We start from the raw sequence: 24,815 nt of genomic DNA on the forward strand, positions 1-24,815 counted from the left end.
TGGCCTAAGGCCAAGCCCAAGGGTCCCAGTGCAATCCATAAAGCTAAAAGGTCGAAGGGGAAGATTGATTCCCTCATGTGCTGTGGGGGAGGTGCCGCCATGCAAGTACACACACACACACACACACACACACACACACACACACTTTTAAACAAAGAATCAACAAAAAGAACAACAGAATAGAACAAATTCAGACACAGGCCCCACACACATAGTCAAATGGTTTTTATGGTGGAAGGCATTCTACAGTGGACTGGAGATGCCACAGTGTATCTGGTAGATGCTGGTGGATGGTGTGTGTATTCATGCATGAAAACTCTTTCTGTATCATGCCTTTCTCCCTCTGCACACACAAGAGTCAATTCCCAGTCTACCATTGAGTTAAACTGTGGGTATAAAACAACCAAATTTTGCTTTCAGCTGTGGCAGTCATCTTCCAGTAACTCGCTAAAATGACGAACACAAAGGGAAAGAGGAGAGGCACCCGATATTTGTTCTCCAGGCCTTTTAGGAAACATAGGGTTGTTCGTTTGGTCACATACATGCGAATCTACAAGAAGGGTGATATTGTAGACATCAAGGGAATGGGCACTGTTCAAAAAGGAATGCCCCATAAGTGTTACCACGGCAAACTGGAAGAGTCTACAGTGTCACCCAGCATGCTGTGGGCATCATTGTGAACAAGCAAGTTAAAGGCAGATTCTGGCCAAGAGGATCAGTGTGCGGACTGAGCACGTCAAGCACCCAGAGCAGAGACAGCTTCCTGGAGAAGGAGAACGATCAGAAGAAAAAGGAGGCCAAAGAGAAGGGCACTTGGGTTCAGCTGAAGCACCAGCCTGAGCCACCCAGAGAAGCACACTGCTGGAGCCCATCCCAAATGAGTTCATGGCCTCATGTACAAAAATGAAATAAAGGGCCCATACTACAAAGTGTTTTCCTTAAACCAAGTTGTAGAATTAAAATCAAAGAAATATTTTTATCCTAAGAGGGTAAGCAAAGATTCCTTTAAGAGGAATAAGTTCCTCAGAGAAAAATGCATGAACAAGGCAATATGATAAAAGAAAAACTCAAAAATTCTTACAAAGAATTATTTGTAGAGGAATCTTACAAGAAAACAGTCTTACCAACAGAACATTGCAATAAAGAAAGAAATAAAGAAACTAATTAATTAATTAATTAATTAATTAATGTAAATTGCATTTCTGTAATGCGGCTGTCTCAATAAGCACTGAATAACCTGTGAGACCACAGTGTAAGCAGCCACACAGGCTCCTGTCATCCCTGAGGCTTCCTCGACCCTTTACCAGAAGGACAACAGTAAATGCTCTGCTCACTGAAGACTTCAGCCTCAGCACACAGCTGTCTCCTCCATCCCTCTCTCTCCACTCTCAAGTCTGTGCAAAAGGCCCTGGTACCCTGGACACCTCTGCCTCTCTCAAACTGCAAGGCACATGCTTTGCATCTCACTATGGAGTGGGAACCTACACAGTGATGCCCACACAGCAGGGCTCAGCTTGGCCAGGAAGCCTTGCCACCTGTGCTGCCCCCTCCAAGCCCTAACTCAGGTAGGATGAGTCCTATAGTTCTTGTTCATTAGACAGATAAAATCTGAAGAACCCTAGAGGGGTCTTCCTTCTTATCCTAGTAACTGAATTCCTAGACAAATAAGAACAAATTATCTATGGTCAATCATAGCAGTATGCGTGGTTTTCTACCTTTGTAATAATGAAACAACTAATATTTATTTTGGGTACTTCGTCTAGTCGAGCCATTGTTCCACTAGCTTTAGGCTAACATCACATCAGTTCACTGGAGGAAGGATTTTACTCATGTGCTATATGTAGAAACCTAAGGCCCAGAAAAGGCAGTTTGTTCCAGATTACAAGCTCATCATGAGAGAAGATGGAGTTTGGATGGTCTCAGAGCCTGGCTCTCAGTCACTACCTTCTCTGCTATGACAAACAGACTCTCAAGTGGGAGGTGAAGGCAAAGTCTTCACAGTGTCCATCTAGTTGAGCACAGTCCAGAGCTCCTAGGACAGAGGTGGATGACTAGCCATAGACCTGCTCTCCTGGTGAGATTTCCCTTATGTCTGAGTGTGGGAGGCTCTGGGGATGTATTGAAAAGAGAAGGAAACAATGGGACGGGATTGGGTAAATTGTAAATATTCTACAGCTAAGTACATTGTGGTAAAAACCCCACCCTCCTCCTCTTCCTCCTCCTCCTTCTCCTCTCTCTCTCTCTCTCTCTCTCTCTCTCTCTCTCTCTCTCTCTCTCTCTCTCTCTCCCTCTTTCTCTCTCTCTCTCTCTCTCTCTGTGTGTGTGTGTATGTAAGAGAGACAAAGACAAAGAAAGAGAGAGACTTAGAAAGACAGAGACTCGGAAACAGGAAGAGACGCAAAGAGACAGACAGACAGATAGACAGAAAGACAGATAGACAGACTGACTGACAAAAAACAGAAACAAAGAGACAGATACAGACAAAGATAGAGATAGATAGGGCAGAGGAAAATTATTTAGTCAACTACAGGCTTTATTGACTTGCCTGTCCAGCAGTCTGTGTCCTCATTTACAATATCTAACTAAGCCTGGTGATACAGATCATGAGTCCTGGCATTATGAAAGCAAAGGCAGCCAGATTATGAGTTCTGAAAAAAATGGGCTCCCTGACAATACTAAGTCTCAGAAAGAAAAAAATCCCATCTAATTCCAGCCCTGGAGTGCTGAAAACCAGAATCTGAAGTGTAGCATCACTCACAGAGCAAGAGAGCCAGGCAGGGCTGCATGAGACCCATCTCACAGTCAAAACCAAACTGCCGTGAGTGCACATCCAGCTGTCCTGCTGCGCGGTGGAAGGCTGTTTCTAACAGACCATCACTGTACTCAGGGCTAGGGCTTTCCGCCTCACTTAAGATCCTTGAGCTCAGTACAGCACTGCATCGCTGTGTCTAGTACCGACCTAGAGCATGGCAGGAAACAACCTGTCAGGAAACAGTGAATGTATAAAGGAGGAAGGAGGATGGACAGGAAGGAATAAAGGGCATGAGGGTGAGGGAAACCAGGGTGAAAGAAGAAGAGAAGGCAATGAGGGGCGTGGCCGCAGATCTGGTGATGCATAAACAGTCGAAAGGGGGTGATCCGGCTACTTCTGATCTTCAGCCCCAAGTGATATCTGCATCCCACCAAGAAGCCCAAGCTAATGACCGTCTTACCACTCATGTGTCCAACAAGGTGTCACTGAATGGTTGCTTCTTGCTCTTGTGGGAGCGACTACCAGGAAAACCCTTAAACAACTGGATCCAGAGATGTGATATTGTAGAAAGCTGAGTATGCAGAACATGTCCAAGGATTCTGACAGTCAGTCAGCTGAGTCTCCAGGCAGGCTAGGCTTGTCTTCTGAAGGTGGTGAGCCTGCACAACAAACTGAGTCTCAGACTTGCCAACCTTTTCCCTGTGGTACAAGCTGCTGTGACTTTATGATCCTGCCTTCTCTCTTAGCCTTCCCAGGAGAGTTGGGAAAGGGCCATTTCTGTTCTCAGTAGGGATTCTCTCTCAACAATGCTTTCAACAAGCACACTCATTGAAAGAGACTCCTGGGGAAAAGAGCAGGAGAAAACATATGGCAAATGGAGAAATGATGACCTCCATTTTGGACCTAATTGCAGATGATGCACAGCTCAGAGCAAAGGAAGTAAGACAGAGAGGCGTGACCTTCTCATTCACTGCCCAGACCCTCCCAGTCTCCCAGTGACACCATGTTTAGTGTCACTTCTATTACTTCCTTAGCTGTGTATGCAGGACCTGAGCCAGGATGGCCACATGGGCATTTAAGAGTCCTTCATGACAAGTCATCACTGGTGGTCCACAGTGCCAGTCCCCTAACCGCTGAGTGAGGGATCTCACCCAGGGAATTGTAGCCCTTAAGTAAATAATGAAATTGGTTTCCAGATATCTCTTTTCTAGAACATTCTCACTTAAACTCACTGTGGCCCTGCCTTGGCTCTCTCTTCTGTAAACTGCCAACAGCAACCTCGTCCTGCCTGGGGTTGCTGGGGGAATTAAATGTGATTATGCTGAGTACTTGGAACTATTAATCCTGAGAGTCATACGTCACAAACGGGATTCATAAAGTTGAGCTACAGTTGAAGCTAGCTTTACTTAAAAACTGGCCAGGGAAAAAGAACTCTGGCCAGAACCACCTCTGGGTTTGTAGGATATGACTGCTGACTCATGATGTGCAGGGAATTAAAAATATGAAGCCTACAACACATTGCACTTACTATCAGGCCCAATCAGGGTAAGTAGATATCTTGATTTATTTCCTGCCTCTGTATCTCCAACCCACATGTGATCAAGCACATCCAATGCACATGGGTCAAACACATTTGTTTAGAGAGGAAAAAAAATCAGTGACTTGTTACTTTCCAAGAACTACAACTCCCAGCATCCCAGGACATTACTTTGTCCTTGGGCAGGTGGGGCTTACAGGGTATCTCTGGCTCTTACATTCCCCCTTTGAGTTGTGTCCTGAGTTAAATCCTTGACTCTCTCATGGATACCTGCTTATATTAGGAACTAATAGTCATCAGGTTTTTTAATTTGAGGTTCCAGGCAGGAACAGAAGGATCAAGGCTCCTGTGATCTAGGAGGAACCTGCAAATGAGAATGGGGGTAGGCAGTCATTTATCTCAACTTAGGTCCCCCTTTTGCAATATGTTTTTAATAAGCCAGATTATAATCCTGATGGTTTATATACAAATGGTTTGTATACAAATGATAATGATCTTTTAGAGCCTTATAATAACTTTTTATTCTGCATAGGGCAGGCCAAGTGCCTTGTACTGTAGAACTATTTTGATTAATGAATCTGCCTGTTGATAAATCTGGGTCACTTTCCTTGTATGCCATTTGTCCCCATGCCATTAGTTTCCTTTTGCCTTAGCATTTGAGTCTGTTAGAGGACAAGGGACGGTGTATTCTCTTTTGTCACTACTTCCAGGTAAATTTAAGGCATCATTCTTAGGACACAGGAAGGCTGAAAGGCTAGTCAAATGCTGGGCAATGGGGCATTCACCAGAAGCATCTGGTTGGCTGACTCAGCTGAAGGAACAAGGAGCAATCATCTTGGGTGGACTAATTCACATCAGCATTCAGCAAGTCCAGAGATCAGTAGATTGCTGTCTGCAGCTGATTCCTGGATGGTGTCTGCCAGCCAAGTGGAAATCTGCTGAGACAGATATAAACTAGGACTGAAGTTAAAATTTAGGAACTTAAAGGAAAACCTTACATTTGGAACTTTCAGACTCGTAGTTGTAGTAATTGGGGGACTGGAGGATTCCCAATACTCTTACAGGGTATCTGATTATTGTACATGGAAAACCCAATTGTTAGCAAGATATAAATGCTTAAATAGGTGTCAAGCAATTAGGTGTGTCCTAAAGAGATGCAGTCTGGGTGTGCCTCTAAAACTCTCCACACATAAGAATGCTAAAGAATGGAAAGTCCCTGCCTATATTAAAGCAAGTTGCTTTCTTGGGAGAGGTTTGAAGTCAACTGGATGGCTTTGGGTTCAACCCCTACTGACATGGCTTGGAACTTCTACCACCATGAAAGCAACATGGTTCTACCTGCAAAGAGTGTAAGGAAGAGTTAGAGACTTCATTGATAGCAATTGGACCTTTGAACTCTCTCTCTCTCTCTCTCTCTCTCTCTCTCTCTCTCTCTGTCTTTCTGTCTCTCTCCTGTCTTTGTCTTTCTGTCTCTATCTCTGTCCCTCTCTGTCTGTATCCCCCACCTATCACCTATAAAGCATATCTGAGCTAAACAACCCTTGCTTGTTTTTTGTTACTTGCTTTAGGTTATACCTTGAAAACACATACAGAGGGTTAAATAAAGCTTTTTCCTATAATTAATTACATTAGAATTTAGCACAACTACAAGAATAGTTCCGACATATTAAGTCTTAATCATCATTAACAGTTTATATTTAAAAATAACAACTTTTGAATTGAAGCTCTTTTGAATACCAATAGATTTTTTTTAAAAATCTGGGATATAGTGCATAAGGAGACTTCCTTCCTGACCCTTACATAGTACACCATTACCTAATATAAGAGTTTCTTGTATGTCTCAGTTTATCAAAATAGCTACAGCTTAGCAGTTTTAGCCAAAACATGGCTATTAGATGTACATTCTTAAGACAGTCTCTGTTATCCTTAATAGGCCTTAGAAGAGGGGAGACCCTTTGCAGTACCTCGTAAGTAGGCCATTGTCATAAGATAGGAATACCCCAATCTCTGGTTTTTAGGGTTTGGTGCTCATAGCTGTGGCCCTAACTCTTCAGCCTTATATTTGTCTATTTCTCAAGATTATATATTAATAAGGATTTCATAATAAAATATATTAAAATATAAAATGTCCCTTAGTCTTATAAATTTTAATATCTTTAAAAGGTCTTACGTAAAAGTCTAGTTTTTTAAATTTAATTGTTCTACAAAAGTCCACCATTTCCTCTTTAAAAGTTTCAAACATCTAAGCTGAACAATTTGCAGTATCAGGATAAAGAATCTTTTTTATTTCAAGGGTGAACATATAGGGCATAACCATAATTGGCACAAGATAAAATCAAGTTCTAACAATGCCAACAATTCAATGCCCAATATGTGGGATTTATCCATTGTACTTTTGGGCTTTTCTAAGGGACCTGAGGGACAGATGTTGGAGTCGCCTAACACATGTCGATGGATTTCAGCTGGGTGACAGCTGAGCTGGTCAGGCTGCCAGCTCTCCCACACCTATCCCACCAGGGCCAGATCTACTCTGCTTCCAGGGTGAGGTGCAGGGATCACTCTCCTGCTCTCATGACCTTGGGAACAGCTCTTCTTATGTCACAGGCTGGGAAAGGAGAGAGAGGCAAGTGAGGGCATCTTTCCTGTGCTGATGGCACGGCAGGGCAGACAAAGGCTGGGGCCAGATCTCTCCTGTTCATGCCCTTTGGGGAGGCTCACCCACATCCCTGACACCAGGGCCAGCTCTACTGTGCTGCTCAGATAGGGGACAGGGCTGCATTCTTCCACTCCCATCAACAGGGCAGCTCTCATGAGCCCACCCACGCAGACCTAGATCTCCCAGGATGCCCAGGCAAAACTCTCCTGAGTTTGATGGCCAGTGTGGGGCAGCTCAGAGCAGTACTTGGACATTCCCATGGCCATTTGTGGTAATATGAGCCTCTGACATTAACACAGTCCCCACCTGTGATAGGACAATTGACCTAGACAAGGTCCCCAGCAGCAGCGTGGGTCAGGATGTCACCATGGCCTCAGGTGGTCCCAGAGGCTTCTCCTATCTCCCACTTCTCACTGCTGTCGACCACCTCTTCTCCAATGTACAAACCCCTGGGCTTCACGTTCTCTCCTGTCTCTCCACTACAGCTCCATATTTCCCATCTTTCCATCATATTTACTAATCTTTGTGGTGCCTGCCATTGGTACCTGGGTGTCTTTCTTCCAGCCACCCCCTTACAGATTTTTTTAAACCATAGAAAGTTCATATAATAGTTTTAGGTACTTAAGTGAAAAAAGTAATCCTTTTAGCTATTCTACTTTGCCCTTTCTTCCTATCACAACACTTGGCCCTGGATATAGAGACTACAGCTGCTCACGTTGCATCCCCAGCCAGGAAGCAGACAGATAAATTCTGATGCTCAGTATACATTCTCCTTTTCAGACTGTCTAGAACTCTAGACCTGGGATGCTATGGTGGTTTAAGTGAGATGTCCCTATGGTCTCAAGAATACTTTGCCCCTAGTTAGTAACACATGGATAGTTTTAGGAGGTGTTGTTTGATGGAAGAATGTATCACTAGAGGCAGGCATTGAAGTTTCCAAGTTTATCATCATTCTTAGTGTATATCCATTGTTACCTGACTGGGATTCAAGATGTCAGCCCTTAGCATCCTGGTCTAGTTGCCATGTGTCCATTCTGCCATCACAGTCTTTTATCTCTCTGGAACAGAGGGTGACACCCACAATCAGGATGGGTCACCCCCTCATCAGTTAACATTTCAAGAAAAGTCTCATAAACTACCCCAGTGACACTTTTTAACAGTGATTCTAAATGCAGTCAAGTCAACAGTGAGGACGGCCATGGCAAGCCATGAGAGGATGGCCGGGAAAGAAGGCAGGTGGGAGTCTGAAGAGAATGTCATCCCATCCCCTGGACTGTTCAAACCCTGTCCTGATGAGGAACATTCCTGTACGAGAGAATATGTTCACATTATTTTCCTTTTTTGGTATTGCCTGTCATCCTTCATGAGTAGTTCATGCTCATTACAAGGTAGCTAGGTATAGTTCATGCAAACTCTTCCCTAAGTTCACCAGTACCCACCCCAGCTGGCTCCTGCTTAGTATACTTTTTAAAACTTCACTTGGTCTAATTTGTTCTGGCCTTCTAGCATGGTTGTAGGGCCACACATTGGAGCTTGACAATGTGGCAAGGGTCACATCACTGAAAAAAAATTGACCCTTTCTCTTCTATAACCTATAAATTGTCTAGAGCAGATGAATTACTGGTAGGGGCTCAAGAGGCCACAGTGGATTGTTGACTGACTAAGTCTTGTGCAGGCAACCACAGGTATTGTTAGATATGAGTACAGAGTCCTGGAATGTCCAAAGTACATTACTTTGCCTTAGTCTTCTGCAACCTCTGGCTACTATAGTCTTTCTCTACAATGGTCCCTCAACTTCTGGAGGAAGGTGACAGCAATCTATCACTTGTGACTGAGAATTCCACAGACACTTCTCTAGATTTTGACTAGTAGATTTTTTTTTGTGTTAACCAGGAACCACTTCACAAAGAAAGTCCCCTGAGGAGGTCTCGGAGCTGCACTTAGCTATGATCATAGAGAGCCAAGAGGGCTATTTCACACATGTCAAATTAGCATAATAACCATAGTAAGTTAATCCCTGAGCCCATGAGCTCTCATCCACCGACTTCTAAGAAGACTACCAACTACATCTCACTCCCATGCTCATTCACTCCATTTTTCCAAATGTGTTCTGTAGACATCCATGACTATATAACCAACCCACAGACCAGAGTGTACTGATCAATATTAACCCTTAACTGTTAGCCATGTATCCCTCCAAATCAAAGTAATGCCAAAATGTCCTACACAATGTTCTGTCCCCTGAAAGGCTTTCTCTTGAGGACTGTCTGAGACACATTTAAGACAACACAGCACAGTGCTCAAGCTATCCACTTTCAGGTGCAGTGGGCACATCATTAGAACAGTCTGTAACCAGCATGACTTTGTGTCTCCCCTCAATCCACCATAGGGAACTGCCCGTACAGTCCATTGGTTCAGACTGTGGAGGAGATGTAGCAGCAGCTAGCAACTTGGGTCACTTTCTCTAGCAATCTTCCTATATTTACATGGACTATTAGTGTTAACTGTGACTGCACACTGGCATTCTGTGGTGCACACCTCTGTGTACTAGCTTGGGAACTTGTATGATAAATAACACCTAGCTAAATAGCATCATGGGCAATGATGACATGTGGTCATGTAATGCCTTCTGGTTCCTTCAATACTGGAATTCCTATTGTTCAGATGCCAACACATCCTAATGTTCCCACAAATTCTATGTACCTCTATCCCAGATCCCACATTTTTGAAATTGCCAAATGGATGTAGATGTCAATGGAAATTGCATGCACCTCACAAGAGGTAAAACAATCTTGCAAAAAGAAGATTGGAGTACTCCTTATTTCCAATCTGAAAGTCATGGCAACCAAAAAGGAATTACATCAGCAAAAGGTTCACGTGGAATTTAATAGACTGAATCTGACACTCCAGATTTTGTAATGACACACACAAGAGAATTGTTGACAACTGTGTTGATTAAGCAACTAAGAGTTGTAAGGCTTTTTTATGGATGGTCATACCAAGAGTGGGCTTGAGCCTCTGAAGAACCTCTTGGTGTCCAAGTTTAGGGGTACAGTTTTTTAAAAGCAAAATCACTGAGATAGATCAGAGTTAGATGATGGTCAGAGTAACCTTGAATTGCTTGTTCCTGAAAAGCAAAGCAGGCATTTTAGTCATATCTTGACAATGATTTTGATCAATACATATGGACTATAGTCAAGGACATGAAAAATCTCAAGAGTGTGGGCAAGGCAGTTGTGATGGAGGTAGAGAGGGATAGAAGACGGATAAGTATGCAAACAAAGACAAAATGTAGTTACAACAGGATAGCATTATGTTAGTCATATCAACATAAGCACTGAAATGTATTGTTAACCAATAATAGTCAAGGGTGTAAATATCACTCAATGAAAAAGGTTGTCGAGAGAAAATGGTAAAAAAAAAAAAAAAAAAAAGGATATCCCCACACAAAATGATGAAATTGGATGCTGGCCACATACTGTGTACAAAATGTATTAAAATATAAGTAAAACTTTTAAAATATACTAGAATTTTTTCATGAATGTGCATCAGGTAATGACATGTGGAATATTTTCCAAGAGACAGAGATAAAAGTGGTGGAGATGGATTTTACCAAACTGAGACCTCTGGGATACAAAGGACATTGTTCAGAAACCCAAATATCATCAGGTCTTGTGTCATAAGCCCATAATCCCAGTACCTTGGAGGTGGAAACTGGAAGATCTGAAATTCAGGATTATTTTTAGGTACATTGAAAATCCCAAGCCAGCATGGGATGTTTAAGAACTTCACTTTATAAACCTACAAATAAATAATAATGAATCACTATGAATGGTTTTTATTCAATGACCCCCCAGAACATGGCTAAAGGAGATAATCAGAAGGGACACATCATTAGGGAAAGAATTCTTCTGAATTCTTGAACAATCAATCAGAGATTGAACAATCCCTGAATTTCAGAAGAATTTGTTGATTAGCCAGACAAGAGCTATTCTGGATCTGATAGGCAAAGGATACCAACCACCTCACTGTAGGAAAAAAAAAATCGGCATTAGCAGTCACAGAGAATATGAGTCCTCAGATGCTGCACATCACTTGTAGGAAAATATGGAACTTCCTCAATGAAATCCAGTTCCCTTAACCTACATTTGACCACACAGTGCATACTTCCTCATAGACTACATTGAATATAGGCAGGAAGTTTGGTCTCTGGCCTGTACCTCTTCTGTTCCACACACCATTGCTTTAATTTTAATAACAAGAACCTGTGCTGCGTTGCTTAGCCCGCAGCACCTCAGCCTCTACTCTATTACAGTATCACTAACAAGTTTCCTGATGGTTTACATGCATGCAGTTGTCTTCTGGGAAAATAGAACAGGCTAAAAACCCTTGACAATTTCTCACTTCTGTTTCCTGGAAGTGTACACACCAGACCATTGTCACATGACTTTCAGTGTTTCTCTGTGGAAGTAAAATAAATCCCAACATCTTGTTGTCAGGCTGGACCATGATGCTTTCATTGGAAAAGAATGTGTGCAAAGAGAAACTTATCAATATTGAGAAATTTAGATATTATAGGATTTTATCCACTATTTCTTTCCTTTTGTAGTTGATGGATGGATGTGAGACTGACTCCACAAGGAGACTTGCAATCTACCACTAACAATAGTGGGCCACAAGGGAGTCTTTGGATTTAGAACCACTAATATAACAGTTTTCTGTTGAGCTGTGGTGTAGTTATTTTATCAATACAGCATGCTCTGTTTCAGTAATGATGTCCCTAGTTACTAAGTTGTATGTTGGATGAAATGCACAATGTTTCTTACATAAAACAAAGGCACTGTCTCTGTATTAAACAAATAACATTTTATCTAAAGTTTATCTAAGAATTCACCATCGTGGTCCACTGGTCCATCTGCCATAAATCATCACTTTGAGAAATGCCCTCTTGATGTCCTTGTTTCTCAGACTGTAGACCATGGGGTTGAGCAAGGGTGTAAAGGCAGTGTAGAAGAGTGAGATTTGCTTGTCTTGCTCAGGGGAGTACTTGGAGTTGGGCTTCATGTAAATATAAGTAGCAGGAAGATAGAAGAGTGTAACCACAGTCAGGTGGGAGGCACAGGTAGAGAAAGCCTTGCAGCGGCCCTGAGTGGACTTGATCTTGAGAATTGCCTTGGCAATATGAATGTAGGAGGCCACAATGAGGGAGATTGGAATAATAACCAAAATGATACTCAAGACCAGGTCTACCATCTCAAGAAGGTGGGTATCCATGCAAGCCAGGCTACGCACTGAAGGACCTTCACATAAGTAGTGGTTGACCCTGTTGGGCCCACAATATGGCAGACTCATGGTGAAGAAAGTATTCAATAAAGAGGAAGAGAAACCACAGATCCAAGACCCTGCTGCCAACCGTATGCACAGGCCCCAGTTGAGGATGACAGTGTAATGCAGTGGATAGCAAATGGCCACATACCTGTCATAAGCCATGACAACAAAGAAGGTGCACTCAGTTATACCCAGGGCACCAAACACATACATCTGCAGCCAGCAACCAGCAAAGGAGATGGTCTGAGACTGAGAAAGAAGATGCACCAACATCTGGGGCATGGTGGTGGTGACATAGCTCATATCAAATAGGGAGAGGGTACAGAGGAAGAAATACATGGGAGTGTGCAGCTGTGTGTCCAGGCAGACCAGCATGATGATGAGTCCGTTGCCTAGGAGTGTGCTCAGGTAGATGAGAAGGAAGGCAATGAAGAGGATGCTGTTGGTCATAGGTTCCCTGGAGAAGCCAAGCAGGATGAATTCAGAAACCCAGCTTTGGTTCCATCCTAGAATCATCCACACTGTAGAGGCTGTAGGAGAATCCATTATTCTCTGTGCCACCTGACACATGCCAGTGATAGAGGCAGAAAGGGGAGATACTGGCTGAGGAGATGGCTCAAAGGGGAATCACTGATGCTGTTCCAGGGGACCAGAGAGCTCGAAGCTATTTTTAACCCCTCTTCTTGGGAATCTGATGCCCAGCTCTTACCTTCACAGGCCAGACAGACACTTGGTGCATAAGCAAGCATATAGGCAAAACCCATGTACATAAAGTGAAAATAATAGTTTTTAAAATTAAAAAATAAATAAAGGCTGTGAAGAGGCTTCTGAGCTCAGTGGTCAGTTCCTGTGCACTCTTCTCAAGTTACGGAAGCACCCAGTGGCTCAGTCTCTTCAGCTATTTAATGAGGCTGATGACAGTCATGGCCCGAGATTATGATGAACATTGAAAGCATCTCATGTAACTCCTGGAAACATCACACAACACATGACAGGTCACATGTTGTCTCATACTCTCAATCTGTGTCTGGGAAGGCAGAGAAAAGGGATCATGGAGTAAGTGGGCTGGTGACACTAGCTGAAATTATGAGCACTGGGTTCAACTGAGAGACCCTGCGTCAATGAATAAAGTGAGAGCAACTGAGGAAGGATCCCATGTCAGTCTCTGAACACACACACACACACACACACACACACACACACACACACACACGGTCACATACATGCACACAAGACACATTTACACAGACTCACTCAGACACACATGCACACTTTCACATACACACATGCACACATACAGCCAACCACACACACATACACACCAAACATATGCAAAAAAGAGTAAACAAACAGATGAAGTGAAAAGTACCTATGTCAATTAGACACAGGCCCACACACACACAGTCATAACAGCAGTCACAGATGTGCTTGCATGTAATATGCTGCAGACATTGAAGTCTTCTTGTGGAATGCTGATGGATCCTGGCAATTTTCAAGCAGGAAAATCCCTTCTTCCTTTTTACACATTCAGATCCTTCAACCCACTAAAAGTCAATTCTGGATATACTGTACATATAAGTGGTAATTTTAAAACAGTTACATGTTTTGAATCATACCTGATAAATATACTTATCATTTTAGGGAAAGACAAGGTAAATTTTCTTTAAGAGGACTTTCCATGAAGGGGAAAAAATGGTTCAAGGAAACTAAAAAAGAAGTACTAGAAATATTTATACAAAGACTTAGAAAGCATAAACAAGACACCAGATGCTCCAGTTGAACAGAGAACACTACTGAAGGCATTTCACGGAGGCAGCTGTCTGTTAGGCACTGATGAGAGTAAGAGGTTCTCAGCACCATTACTCATCTGGACATTGCAGAAGAACACCCCAGAGCCACACCCACCTCTGCTTCTCAGTCTCACATCCCCACACACCTACCAGCATGGCTGCAGTAAGATGTGTCTAGTATTAACAAGAGTGACAAGATCCAGTGGGGGAGAAAATTCAAATGAGCCCTTCAGCGTGTGCTTCAATGTGCTCCATAAGGTTGAACACATTCAATGCATTGCCCAGCTATACAAATATCAAGTATAATTCTAAAACAATATGTAAGCACATAGACACACATAAACATATGCTCAAGGAAAGACATGTTAAGGAAATTTCCAAACACTATCTAAACAGTCTGAGTGAGGGCTCCACTCATATGCTAATGAGCAAGACAATGCTTAAGGCTTTTGATGGGAGTAGAAACATGAAAGAGACTTCATCCCCAGTCTTCACTTTCCCTGCCCCCACCCCCTCTCCTGACCAGTCTACAGTGCATCGCCTTCACAGACATCCATTCTTTCACCCAGGTCTGGGGGGACCACACTCTCCTCTGGTATTTTTGTATCTGTTTCCATGTGACCCTTACCTCTAAAGTTTCCTTCTTCGATGCAGTTTTTTTTAATTCAAATAATTTTTCAGGAACTGGAGAGATGATTTAGCAGTCAGGAGCACTGACTGCTTTTCCAGAGGCCTTGAATTCAATTCCCAGCAACCACATGGTGGCTCACAACCATGTATAATGGGACCTGATGCCATCTTCTAGTGTGTCTAAAGAGAGTGACAATGAATTTATATTAAATAAATAAATCTAAAAAAAATATCTTAACAACTTTTTTGTACTATGCACTTTAACTATATTCTTGCCCTCCCCCATTTCTCCTAGATCCTCCACACAACTTCAGGTTCTTTCTCCTTCCAAACTCTTTCAAGACAAAAGATATAAAAGAAACAAGAAAAACATTAAAAAGAAACAACGACTACCTATAAGGAACAAACCAGCAAACAAACAAAACAATACCATGAGGTCACTTTCCTGTTATCCAATTCCTCTTAATCATGTGGCTTACTTTGGCGTATGACTGATAAACACAGTGAGTCTCTCCTGAAGAAAACTGATTGCCCCATTCCTAGTGGGTACTAGTCGCAAATGGGTTCTTGTTTAGGGGCAGGACTTTGTGTCCACTTTCCTCTCTCAGGATTGGGTAATCATGTGTGTCAACCATTGTTCATGTGACTGCTCCAGGAATTATTCAAGAATTTTCCAGCTGGTCCTATCCATCCCTAGCTGAAAGCCTTTTACCAGCTCTGAAGCCCCATCCTTTGAGGCACGCACACTGCTCATTCCTAACCTGCCTGCTCTGTGAAGACTAAGCCTCAGGATGCAGCTGTGTCCCCCAACTCCCCTGTGTCCAGACACAAATCTCCACAAAAGCACACTGTGTCCAGTACACCTCAGCCTCTCTCCCACCTTAGGGCACTTGCCTAGCTTCTCCCCATGGGGGGGGGGGGGAGGACCAGCACCTGCACCATTGCCCACCCTGTGGCCACGGCTCAGCAGGAAGCCTTCCCTTCTGTGCTATCACCTCCCACCCTAACCCAAGTACAATACATCCTGTATTTCCTGTTCATTGGCTGGTTACAGTCTGAGGAGTCCTAGAGGAGTGTTTCTTCCTCTCCTATTAACTGAATTCCCAGACCACTAATAAAGAATTATTTACAGTAGGGTATGACTGAATGGATGATTTCCTAGCCTTTGAAATATTTAAAACAATTAACATTAATTTTGATTAATTTCTATATTCCAGCCATTGTTCCCCTAAATTTAGGCTAACATCACATGTCACTGAAAGAAACATTATTACCCATGTGTTGTAGATGGAAACCTAAAGCCTAGAAAGGTCACTGTGTTCCAGATGACAACCTTAGCATGAGAGAAGTGGGATCTTAGGTGGTCCAGCCTCAGAGCCTGGCTCTCAGTCCCTGCCTTCTCTGCTCTGGCTCTCAGGCTCTCAAGCAGGAGGTGAAGAATGCAGCCTTCAGTGTCCTCTAGTTGAGCTCACTGAGATTCTGCACAGACCAGAGCTCCTAGGACAGATCTGGATGGACCCACAGACCAGCTCTCCTGGAGAGATTTCCCTCTGGTCTGAGTGAGGGAGGCCCTGGGGTGCACTGAAAGTAGAAGAGTCCAAGGAGAGAGTGTCTGAGATGGGGTTTCTGCAGCATAGGAGGATCATTTAGTCATCAATAATACCTTAGCTTTCCCCAGCTGATTGGCCTCTGATTTAGCTTATAGAGTTCTGTCTGGCCTGTTGGGCCAAATCTATGAGCCCCTTATTGCAAATGATTGGATAGAATTTCAGTCTAGATGATGCTACACGTGGTAGCTCCAACCTACAAAGCCAACCTCTGGAATGCTTAAGATCAGTAGTCTAAAGAAATTTAGTATTAAGTCATGAGTTTGTGGCCAGGTTAGCCAGGTTATGCTACAGCAGACTTACATTGTCTCAGCCCCCCAAAAGAAAATCATCGTGGCTGTGGCTACAGAGAGCATCAAGCTGGGTCTGTGTGGTTTAGGAAGACACCTTCAGAGACACAGACCAGCAGTGCTCTCTCATCCATAGGACTTTCACTTGGTTTGAGATCTTTCACCTCAGGCCTCCATATTCTTTCTTTATCAGCATGATTTGAAACAAACAAACTCTCTGTAAATATTCATTACAATAATAAAGGGAGGAAGGAGGAAAGAAGGTTGAGACAGAGAAGACAGAAGAGCAGGCAAAGGGAGAAGAGGTCTGGGAGTTTGAGATGCACCCACAGAGGATGAGAAGATGGATGGCTTGACTGCTACTCACCTACAGTTCATCGTATGTCTGACCCCACCCACAAGCCAAACACCAGTGACCACCTTACCACTTGTAAAGCCAGGGATGTGGCACTCAGTGGCTGTTTCTTGGTCTTGCAACAACCATGCTAAAGGGGATTTCCCCCGAAAGGAACAGAGTCAAGAGGGAAAGCATGCTAGGCAGCCAAGTCTCCAGAAAAGTTTCAAGGTGCTCTGGAGTTTGAGGGATAGAGTCTCTCAATTCCTCTGCAAGGACCAGGATACCCTGGCTCCTGAAGATGCTGACTATAAAATCCTGCTTAACAAAGGCAAGCTCAGACATCTTCACTTCTTCACAGTGGGACCAGCAGCTGAAGTTTTATGACCCAACCTTCTTCTTTAACTTCCCCAGGAGAGCACAGAAAGGCTCATTTCTGTTCCCAATAGGGATGCTAAGATCATTCTCAGGATGTTGTCAACAAGAGCCCTACAGGTGAGACCTTTGGGGCAGAGCAGGAGGAAACAGCCCATGGGTGAGGGGTGGTGACCTGTTCATTTTCTAGACTAAGAAGGGAATAAGAGCAGCTCATAGATCATGAGATGGAACATGGTCACATGATACATAGGTCAAGAACACAAGTTCTCATTGTGCTTCCTTTTACTGTCCAAACTCTGAGCTCAGACAGGCAATGATGAAACCATGTTCAAGTCACACTCCTCTCCCTTCCTGAAAACCTAGGGGCAAACCAAAGTCCTCACTCTCTGCTGTGTATCTGAGCAAATTACCAAGCCCCTCTGGTACTTATGAAGAGACAACAACAACGGGGGGCTGGTGGCTAGCTTTCAGAAAAAGACAATGTCTTACTCAGGCAGAGGCCTCAGTGTGTTTCCCAGCATACAAATGGAAGCTCAAAACCATCCACATCTTGAATTATTGAGGATCTGGTACCTCCTTGTGACTTCCCCAGTGCCCAGGCACATATGTGGAGCTGGAGGCAACATGCTCATACACATAAACAAAGACAAAGAAGAAAAAGAGTCAACCACAAAACAGCAACATTAAAGTCAACATGACATTCCCATAACAGTGGACAGAGTAAACTCCCTAAATGGCACATGTCTCTTGGATGCAAACAAAATTGGGGACCAAAAAAAATCAAACTCTGAACAAACTCTGGAGCATGACTTCTTTAACTTGCTATTATTCTGCCTTGATTTCCTCTTCTGTAGAATTCCAGTAGTAACTTCTTTCCTTCCAGGCTTGCTAAACTAACATGTGATGATGTGCTATACTGGCCACAAGTCCTGGCCTATGGTTCATGACCTTGAGTCTCCATCCCTGTCTTCTGTTTGAGTCTCAGATTCCTAAGAATCCAGGAGGAGAACACAGGACTATAAAGTTCTTCCTGGTTACATTGATAAGGTTTTAGAATTCTTGTGAGCACAGGAGAGTGGTGGTTCAGGAATTTAATCCCAATCCTTGGGAGGCAGAAGCAGTTGGGTTTCTATGAGTTCAAAGCCTGCCAGGTCTACAGGGCAAGTTCCAGATCAGCAAAGGATACACAGTAAATCCATGTTTGGAAAAAAATAATTTCTGTGATGTGCTTCATAAACACAGTGAACATTCAAAGTTAATTATATAAATGACAAATAAATTGTATTGGAATAAAAACAGAATACAAGACAATGTATTCAGCTCTATAATGCCCCAGTAGATAGAACTCTTGAAGCTACATTTTGATTTATAGCAATAGAAAAGCTCCAAAAACTCTTCATATAAACTATATTTTCATGATCAAATACATTTTCCTGAGCTCTGTGGTCTAACCATTATCTGGTGGAGTGGCATTGTCAGTCACTGCCACTCAAATAGACATCAAGTTCAAACATGGTTGCATCCTTCCACAAACTAACTTTACCTTCAGTGTTAGGGATTAAAGATGTGCAATAAGGGCTTGTCTCTATTGCAGGCAGAGTCATTAAACAACTGTCACTCCAGCTGGGTCACACAGACCTTGATGATCTTTGGATGTTAAAATTAAAATGCTCTACAGAGTGAGGACTCAAAAAGGTTGGCAGATATAGCACAGCCTCAGGGCTGCTCCAGGGACTGCGCACCCTGGTATTTTTGATGACAGTACCAACAAGAGAGTGTCATCCATGACTGTACCTGCCCATGCCCAGATAATGAACAAGGACCCAGAGGACATGAGCAGTTTGCAAAAGGTCACCCAGATAGTGAATGATAGAACCAATTCCAGGGTCTGGTCACTTGCCTCTTGGGTGAGACTGAATCAGCCATGTCTATCACATGTTTAATTGTGTGTGTTCCAGCTAATGTCTGGACCTTGGCTCTAACCAAAAATTTCTTTTGCAGCTCAGAGTTGGGCCTGATCCCCAGTGGTCCTAAGATCATTGAGAGGTCAGCATGAAGGAAAAGTCAAACGAGAGGTTTCATTCTGCACCAAGGGGACCCACAGGCTTGAAGGAGAAGATGGAGGACTTTGAGAAAGGAGAAGCCACCAGATCCACAGCTCTTACAAGCAGGGACTCCTTAATTAACCCCCAGAAGACAATGCCTCATTAATGGACCATGTGAGAATTGGCTCATTTCAGAAGATGAGTACTTCAAAAAGTATTCTCGATTTGTATTTGGTATGCATAATGTTTTTGTACATGGTGAAAGTTTACCATTGTATTATTCAAATACTGATTTCTCTGCCCTCCTACCTTGTTTAAATCCAGAGAATCACCTGTCTCAATTTTGTATAAACAAATCTTACCACTTATTTTCTGACTTGTCAATTATTGCTGATCACATGATGGCTGAGCAGAAGACAGAGTAGGGAGGAAACTTATGTCATCAAGGGGAAAAGAAAGACAGAAAACAATTTCATGTCAACATGAGGAGAGGGTCTGAGAAGACACCATGAAAATAAACATCTAAAGCCAAAGAGCCAGATCAGTAATAATATTGGTTCAGATATCATGAAATCATGACTGCAAGGCTTAGAGGATATGGTAGATCCTTTAACTTTTCACCTATTGAAATGCAGCTTGAAATAAATCATGTGTTCACTGTATGTTATAGTGGACTATCAAAGACAAAGAAATATAGCTGCCAGATGTATTCAATTATATACACTTCTATGAAAATAATTTATTTTAGAGTGTCTGAGGAAGGAAGTGACAACAGCCATGACAAGCAGTGAAAGGCTGACAGGTGTCTGCAGACAATGCCATCCCATCCCCTCAGTTCTTCACATCCTTCCCTGTTGAGGACACCTTTGATGTGGATACACGTGAGACAGAGACACCTTCACATGCTTTCCCATTTCTAAGAAGGCTGCACACATATCTCTCTTCACTCTCTCAATAACACACACATCTTTCCACACTCTCTCCATATTACAATTACAGTCTATGGATGTTCATGACCATGTAACCACCACATGAGTCATAATGACCTCATCAATATAGACTTACCTGGAAGACATTTGTCCTTCTAACCCAAAGGAACAACCGAATGTCCTACACAGTGTTCTGTCTCCTGGAAGGGTTTTTCCTCACCACTGTCTTTAGGCACATCCCAGAAATAGGGCACAGTGCTCCTCTGTACATCTACAGTTGGGGCAGGCATGTCACACAGAATTGTATGTAACCAGCATGGCTTTGGTCATCTTCCTCAGTACACCATAGAGACCGGCACAAGGGGCTCAGTCTGTGATGAGAATGTAGCAGGAGTACACATTGTGGGCCACATTCTTTGCCTTCATGATCTGCTGGACAAATCTGTGGGTGCACACTGATATTTGATTATGACAGTTTTGTGACTCAGCACATGGGTGCCCAGTTATTTATGGGTACCAATAAAAATGATAAAAGGAAACAAACCATATATATGCATATGTATGTGTTTGCATGTACATGTACATTTATGTGTATGTATACATCTATATGTGTACTATCTTAGGTTTTTATTGGTGTGAAGACCATGACAACTCTTATAAGGGAAAACATTATATGGGGCTACCTTAGAGTTTCAGAATGTCATACTGTTTTTTTTTAATTTTTTTATTCGATATAATTTATTTACATTTCAAATGATTTCCCCTTTTCTAGCCCCCCACTCCCCGAAAGTCCCGTAAGCCCCCTTCTCTTCCCCTGTCCTCCCACCCACCCCTTCCCACTTCCCCTTTCTGGTTTTGCCAAATACTGCTTCACTGAGTCTTTCCAGAACCAGGGGCCACGCCTCCTTTCTTCTTGTACCTCATTTGATGTGTGGATTATGTTTTGGGTATTCCAGTTTTCTAGGTTAATATCCACTTATTAGTGAGTGCATACCATGATTCACCTTTTGAGTCTGGGTTACCTCACTTAGTATGATGTTCTCTAGCTCCATCCATTTGCCTAAGAATTTCATGAATTCATTGTTTCTAATGGCTGAATAGTACTCCATTGTGTAGATATACCACATTTTTTGCATCCACTCTTCTGTTGAGGGATACCTGGGTTCTTTCCAGGTTCTGGCTATTATAAATAGGGCTGCTATGAACATAGTAGAGCATGTATCCTTATTACATGCTGGGGAATCCTCTGGGCATATGCCCAGCAGTGGTACAGCAGGATCTTCTGGGAGTGAGGTGCCCAGTTTTTGGAGGAACCGCCAGACTGATTTCCAGAGTGGTTGTACCAATTTGCAACCCCACCAGCAGTGGAGGAGTGTTCCTCTTTCTCCGCACCCTCTCCAACCCCTGCTGTCTCCTGAATTTTTAATCTTAGCCATTCTGACTGGTGTAAGATGAAATCTCAGGGTTGTTTTGATTTGCATTTCCCTAATGACTAATGAAGTTGAGCACAGAATGTCATACTGTTATCATCATGGAAGAAGTCATGACATCATGTAGGTAGACATAGTGCTGAAGGAAGAAAGAGTTCTGTATCTTTTGATCAAAGGCAGCAGAAAGAGACTATATATGACACTTGTGGACCTTGAACATATATGACTTCAGAGCCATGTCTCCACAGAGACATACTTCCCCTAAGAAGGCCATACCTCTTAGAATAAGCCAACACCTCCCAATAGTGCTCCTCCCTGTAGCCAACCATTCAAACACATGAATCAATTGGAATGATATTTATGTAAAACACCAAATCACACTCCCCGGCCCCTATAGGCTTGCAGCCATATCATACTCCAGAAAAGTTTTCAGTCCAACTTCAAAAGTCTTCATAGTCTGCATTAGTCTCAAGTTTGTTTAGAAGTCCCAAGTTCAAAGTCTGTTCTGTGATTCATGCAATCTCTTAACTATTATCCCTATCAAATCAAAATAAAAACCAGATTGCATACTCCTAACATACAGTAGCACAGGATATACATTAAAGCTCCAAAATGAAGAAGTGGCAGTATAGTGAGGAAATACTGGACCAAAGCAAGACCAAAAATCAGCTTGGAGATCTCTAAACTCCATATCTCCATGTCTGATGTCAAAATGCTCTTCAGATCTCCAACTACTTTCAGCTTGGTTGACTACAACACACTTTTCTCTTGGGCTTGTTCCAAGAACAGTTAGTAGCTTTCCTTGACAGGTATCCCATGACTCTGGAATCTTCAACTTCGTGGAGTCTCCAAGGCAATCCAGGTGTCAAATTCACAGCTTCACGCGATGGCCGTTCAGAGTGTCACACATTGATCTTTCTGGGACTATATGCTCTGGAGTTTGAGAGCCTGAGTATGTTGATTTCTCTGCAAGGACCAGGTAACCCTGGCTTCTGAAGATGGTGTCTATACAATCCTGATTAACAAAGGCAAGCCTAGACTTTACCTTTTCCCTGTGGGACCAGCAGCTGAGGTATTATGACCTGGCCTTCTCCCTTAGCTTCCCCAGGAGAGCACAGAAAGGCTTATTTCTGTTTCCAATTGTGATGCTAAGATGATTCCCAGGATGCTATAAACAAGAGAAGTACAGGTCAGACCCTTGGGGGAAGAACAGAACAGGATGGTGACCTATTTCCATTTCTAGACTACAGAATAAGCACAGCTCTGAGAACAGATGGGACATGGTCACCTGATACACAGGTCAAAAAGATAAGTTCTTGCTGTACTTCCATTTGCTGTCCAAACAATGAGATCATGCAAGCAATGATGAGACCATGTTTGAATCATACTACTTTACTTTCCTCAACTACCTTGGGGCAAACCAAGTCCTTCCTCTCTGCTGTATATGTGAGCAAGATATCTAGACTCTCTGCTGTTTATGAAGACATCACAGCTCCTCAAAAAAAATCTTCTTACCTTGGGTTTCTTTTTTTTTAATTGGGTATTTTCTTTATTTACATTTCAAATGTTATCCCATTTCCAGGTTCCCCCTCCCAGAAACCACCTAACCCATCCACTTCTATGAGGGTGTACTTCTACCCACCCCACTCCCACCTTCCTGCCCTCAATTCCCCTACACTGGGGCATATATTAAGCCGTCATAAGACCAAGAACCTCTCATCCCATTGATGCCTGACAAGGCAATCCTCTGCTACATATGCAGCTGGAGCCATGTGTACTCCTTGGTTGGTGGCTTAGTCCCTGGGAGCTCTGGGGGTCTGGTTGGTTGATATTGCTGTTCTTCCCATGAAGTTCCTTCAGTCCTTTCTCTAAATCCTCCACTGGGGACCCCATGTTCAGTCCAGTGGTTGACTGTCAGCATTCACCTCTGTATTTGAAAAGTTCTCACAGGGTTTCTCAGGAGACAGCCATATCAGGTTCCTTTCAGCAAGCATTTCTTGGCCTCCGCAACAGTGTTGGGGTTTGGTGACTGTATATGGGATCAATCCCCAGGTGAGATAGTTTCTGTATGACCTTTCCTTCAGTCTCTGCTCTACACTTTATCTCCATATTTGCTCCTGTGAGTATTTTATTCCTCTTCTCAGAAGAACTGAAGCACCCACACTTTCCTTCTTCTTGAGCTTCATGTGGTCTATGAATTGTATCTTGGGTATTCTGAGCCTTTGGGCTAGTATCCACTTATCAGTGAGTACTTTCCATGTGTGTTTTTTTGTGATTGGGTTACCTCACTCAGGCTGATATTTTCTAGTTCCATCTATTTGCCTAAAAATTTAATGAATTCATCACTTTTAGTAGCTGAGTAGTACTCCATTGTATAAATGTACCTCATTTTCTGTATCCATTCTTCTATTGAGGGACATCTGGGTTCTTTCCAGCTTATGGCTATTATAAATAGGGCTGCTATGAATATAGTGGAGCATGTGTACATATTACAGGCTGGAGAATCATCTCGGTATATGCCCAGGAGCGGTATAACAGGGTCCTCGGGTAGTACTATCTCCAATTTTCTGAGGAACTGCCAAACTGATTTCCAGAGTGGTTGTACCAGCTTGCAATCCCACAAGCAGTGGAGGAGTGTTTCTCTTTCTCCACATCCTCACCAGCATGTGCTGTCTCCTGAGTTTTTTATCTTAGCCATTCTGACCTTTGTGAGGTGAACTCTCAGGGTTATTTTCTGATGACTAAGGATGTTGAACATTTCTTTAGGTGCTTCTCAACCATTTGATATTCCTCAGATGAAAATTCTTTGTTTAGCTCTGTACACCATTTTTAATTGGGGTTATTTGGTTCTCTGGAGTCTAACTTCTTGAGTTCTTTGTATATCTTGGATATTAGCCCTCTGCCGGACATAGGGTTGGTAACAATCTTTTTCCAATTTGTTGGTTGCTGTTTTGTCCTATTGACAGTGTTCATTGCCTTACAGAAACTTTGTAATTTTATGAGGTCCCGTTTGTCAATTATTGATCTTAGAACATATGCTGTTGGTGTTCTGTTCAGGAAATTTTCTTTAAGGGAGTTATTTATGTCCTTCTTGAAGTCCTCCATCAGC

At 42.9% G+C, this 24,815-nt stretch overlaps 1 protein-coding gene and 1 pseudogene across 1 annotated transcript; one reads left to right on the forward strand and one right to left on the reverse strand.

Annotated features, from left to right (window-relative positions):
- Positions 1-452: 452 nt before the first annotated feature.
- LOC127680356 (60S ribosomal protein L21-like) lies at positions 453-907 on the forward strand (annotated as a pseudogene).
- Positions 908-11,835: 10,928 nt separating this feature from the next.
- On the reverse strand, positions 11,836-12,843 carry LOC127680070 (olfactory receptor 2G3-like). Its single transcript, XM_052175651.1, has one exon. It carries the CDS (start codon positions 12,841-12,843, stop codon positions 11,836-11,838), a length of 1,008 nt encoding a protein of 335 aa, XP_052031611.1.
- Between the last annotated feature and the right edge of the window lie 11,972 nt (positions 12,844-24,815).

This window comes from Apodemus sylvaticus, chromosome 3 (assembly GCF_947179515.1).
Source record: "Apodemus sylvaticus chromosome 3, mApoSyl1.1, whole genome shotgun sequence".
Taxonomy (NCBI): domain Eukaryota; kingdom Metazoa; phylum Chordata; class Mammalia; order Rodentia; family Muridae; genus Apodemus; species Apodemus sylvaticus.